Genomic DNA, 3,721 nt, shown 5'->3' with positions numbered 1-3,721 from the left:
AGGGGGTGGCTGGGTGATAGACATTGGATAGGGTATGTGCTATGGTGAGCGCTGTGAATTGTGCAAGACTGTTGAATCACAGATCTGTACTTCTGAAACAAATAATGAAACATATGTTAAGAAAAAAGAAAAAGAAGAAGATAGCAGGAGGGGAAGAATGAAGGGGAGTAAGTCAGAGGGGGAGACGAACCATGAGAGACGATGGACTCTGAAAAACAAACTGAGGGTTCTAGAGGGGAGGAGGGTAGGGGGATGGGTTAGCCTGGTGATGGGTATTAAAGAGGGCACATTCTGCATGGAGCAATGGGTGTTATGCACAAACAGTGAATCATGGAACACTGCATCAAAAACTAATGATGTAATGTATGGTGATTAACATAACAATAAAAAATTATTAAAAAAAAAAGTTGATAGGCTTGTGGGGAAGGGGGCTAAGGCCTGGCCAGGTTAAGAAATTAAGGGAAGGGCTAAACTTTAAGTGAGGCTGATCCTGAAAACTGAGCCACATATGGTAGAAAGCTCAGGAAAGATCCTGAGTCATGGCCCCACCTAGCAACAGTCACTTGTCTGCCACAGAGAAGCCGGCCACCGTGATGTAGAGGAGATGAGCGCTCGGCCAGGGCCCCTGCCCAGCTCCACCCCTGCTTGCTCCATGTTGTTGAGCAAGTCAGTTAACTCCTTTGGATCTACTTTTTCAAACTGTAAAATCAGATTTACACTACCTGACAGGACTGCCATGATAATTAAATAGTGCAAGGGTTTGAAAATGCTTTGGAAAATACTTCTAGGTATGTCTACCATTTCTCAGGCTGCCTTACACTTCTGCTCTGATAATGACAAAAATGAGCACATCAATGCCTCTTGTCAGGCTAGATCCTGAGGTTTGAGGCTTTAAGTACAAAGGTAGACCAGCTTCCCAGAACAGTCCTGCCTTCTCCACCACAGGGCCTTTGAGGCCAAGTGGGGGACCAGGGCTCCTTCCTGTCATCTAAATAGGTCCTTGAGTAAATTGCCAGATTTAGCAAATAAAAATACAGCCTGCCAAGTTTAATTCAAATTTCAGATTAACAAGTAATTTTGTATTATAAGTATGTCTTATGCAATATTTGAAATATACTTTTACTAAAAAAATTCTGATTAAGGAGCACACTTGATATAATGAACTCTGGGTGTTATATGCAACTGATGTATCACTAAACTCTACCTCTGAAACTACTAATACACTACATGTTAATTGATTTTAAATAAAATTTTTAAAAAATTCTGTTTACCTAAAATTCAAATTGAACTGGGTGTCCTGTATTTTACCTGGCAACTCTACCCCAGAGGCTAAATTCTACCCCACCCTCTGCCCACCACTAATACCCATCAGCAGCTGATTCCTGGTGGGCAGGTGAGGGATAGCAACACCATGTTGATTAAGCTTGGGGGGGCCCATTCACATTCTTGTCCTTGTGCTCAAGGAGAAGCTTCCTAGAACACATTGCAAACAGTCCCTGCTGGGTTGGGAAAATCAAAGGCACCGTGTAGTGGGGCAAGGGTGGGGGACCTCTGGGAGGAGACTTTTGACTTCTTCTGATGTTTGAGTTCTCTGAATCATCCAGACCTGAGTCCCTGTCCCATTTCTGCTGTCTATTAGCCACATAATCTTTCCCAGCCTCACTTTTCTCATCTACAAAATGATAACAATGACATTTGCCTTATGGGGGCTATAAATTTACAATGAAACAGCGTAAAGGGGCGCCTGGGTGGCTCAGTCGGTTAAGGGGCTGCCTTCGGCTCAGGTCATGGTCCCAGCATCCTGGGATCGAGCCCCGCATTGGGCTCCCTGCTCAGTGAGAGCCTGCTTGTCCCTCACCCTCTACCTGCTGCTCTGCCTACTTGTGCTCTGTCAAATAAATAAAAATTTTAAAAAATCTTAAAAAAAAAAGAAAAAGAAGAAACAGTGTAAAGAGTGATCTCAGCAGTAGGCGGTGCTCATGGCAGTGCTAGATCTTAGTGCTCAACAAATGGCAGTAATAGCAGCAAAGGTGATGCTCAAATTTTTGCCAGAAGTGACCCAAACCCATATTTCCTCTCCTCCTCCTCTTTCCTCAATCAGCAAACAGCACCTCAGATTTGTTCTTTTTTTTAAAGATTTTGGTTCCTTGAGTTTGAGCAAACACCTTAGGTAGGTGAAGTCTGCTTAGCTAGATGGGAACCCGGAAGGCTGTAATATCTGGGGGTGTTTCCCATCAAAACAGGCCAGTAAAGCAAGTCCCTGGAGGAAGTGCAGGTGGGAGAAGTGGGTGAGGAATTCCCTGGAAGGAGATAATCAGGGCCATGCCAGGAGCCTGAGGCAGGCAGGGAGCCTTATAAAATTTCCAGGAGAGGATGGCCTCCTACCTGTGTTCAGCCTCCTCTCCTGGGGTCCTGCTTGAGCTTCTGGTGAGTGGGAATGGATTCCTCCTGCTGGGACCTGCTGGGCACTTCCTCCTTCTTGAACTGTCTCCAGCTGCTAGGCAAGCTCCTGACCTATTCATGGGTAATCAGAGAAATGACTTAAGCCTCGTGACAATTAAAGAAATGTCATGCTATTTGTTACTTAGGAAACTCAGTCTCCATCCCTCACCATTGCTGAGTATGACTAATTACCTGATTCTGGGTCTCACTCCCAGGCAAGGTGATTTTTCCTCATTGAGGGGAGATATAGAACTGAAGCGTTTTGTAGCAATTCTGAGCTTCCTCCAAATATTCTCATCCTTAAAAAGCTGTCTTTTTGGCCCTAAGAGCAAGCTTTTTCATATGTTGCTTTTAGGTTTACAGAAACAGGTATATTACGTAGTGCATTTTACACTGTGCAGCTCCCATGCCTCACTATCATGATTACGACCCGGAACCTATGTTTCCCTTTATAATCACGAATTTAGAAGAGAGGAAGGCTGCTAACAAACAAAACCGGAGACACACGCTGGAGCTGGGAAGTCCTCAGAGACCTTTCCAGATCAGCATCTTCCAAATAAGAGCATGGAGGTCCAGAGAAGTCATACTGGACATCAGGATAGCGTAGCAGAAGGATGAAGGGGAGAGGATCACAATGGGTGCATGTGAGTCAATCCATTGACCAATTTGAGGCTATTAATCACTTATCATGTCCTTGGCCGTTGTAAGGAAACATTGCTCTAGGAGTCAGAAGGGAGGGGTGGCAGACAGAGCCCTTCTCGAAGTGTCCATTGCCTCGGTTTCTTTCAGGCTCCCCTGTTCCTGCAGCAATGTCTTAGCAGCAGCAGTGGAGGCCGGGCCTGCCCCAGAAGGCCCAGCAGCAGCAGGTGAAGCAGCCTGTCAGCCACCCCCTGTCAGATGTCAAGAAACATGTGCACCACAAACCAACAATCCATGTGCTCCACAGCCCAAGAAACAATGCCCACCCAAGGGCACAGTGATCCCCACCCAGCACAAGTGTCCCATGGCCCAGCAAGCCCCCAAGAATAAACAGAAGTAAGGGCGAACTGGGGTACTGCCTGCCCGACATCCAGGCTACCAGATGGAGCCTTCTATTTCTCCTGTGCCTCTTCCCTCCAGCCCCAGGAGCTGCCTTCCTCTCCCACCCCCTCCTGCCCAGGGTCCAGTGAAGCATTGTCAGGATTTCTTCCCATTTAGCCTTGTTCAAGTCTTCATCCCACCCTGATGCTCTCTGAGGTAGATATGAGGAGGCCTCATCCTTTCCAGCTTTCAGTTTGGC

The 3,721-nt window shown here is 46.4% G+C and overlaps 1 protein-coding gene across 1 annotated transcript; it reads left to right on the top strand.

Moving 5' to 3' along the window:
* The first annotated feature begins 2,437 nt into the window (after positions 1 to 2,437).
* Positions 2,438 to 3,481, top strand: SPRR4 (small proline rich protein 4). The gene is given in 3 exon segments (XM_025860078.1): positions 2,438 to 2,524; positions 3,264 to 3,315; positions 3,318 to 3,481. Coding segments are annotated over 3 exon segments (303 nt in total).
* Positions 3,482 to 3,721: the final 240 nt, after the last annotated feature.

This window comes from Callorhinus ursinus, unplaced genomic scaffold, assembly GCF_003265705.2.
Source record: "Callorhinus ursinus isolate GAN/ISIS: 27379988/994484 unplaced genomic scaffold, GSC_fseal_2.0 scaffold138, whole genome shotgun sequence".
Classification (NCBI taxonomy): Eukaryota; Metazoa; Chordata; class Mammalia; order Carnivora; family Otariidae; genus Callorhinus; species Callorhinus ursinus.
The sequence above is the reverse complement of the archived record's forward strand: the minus strand, read 5'-3'. Positions and strand labels throughout refer to the sequence as shown.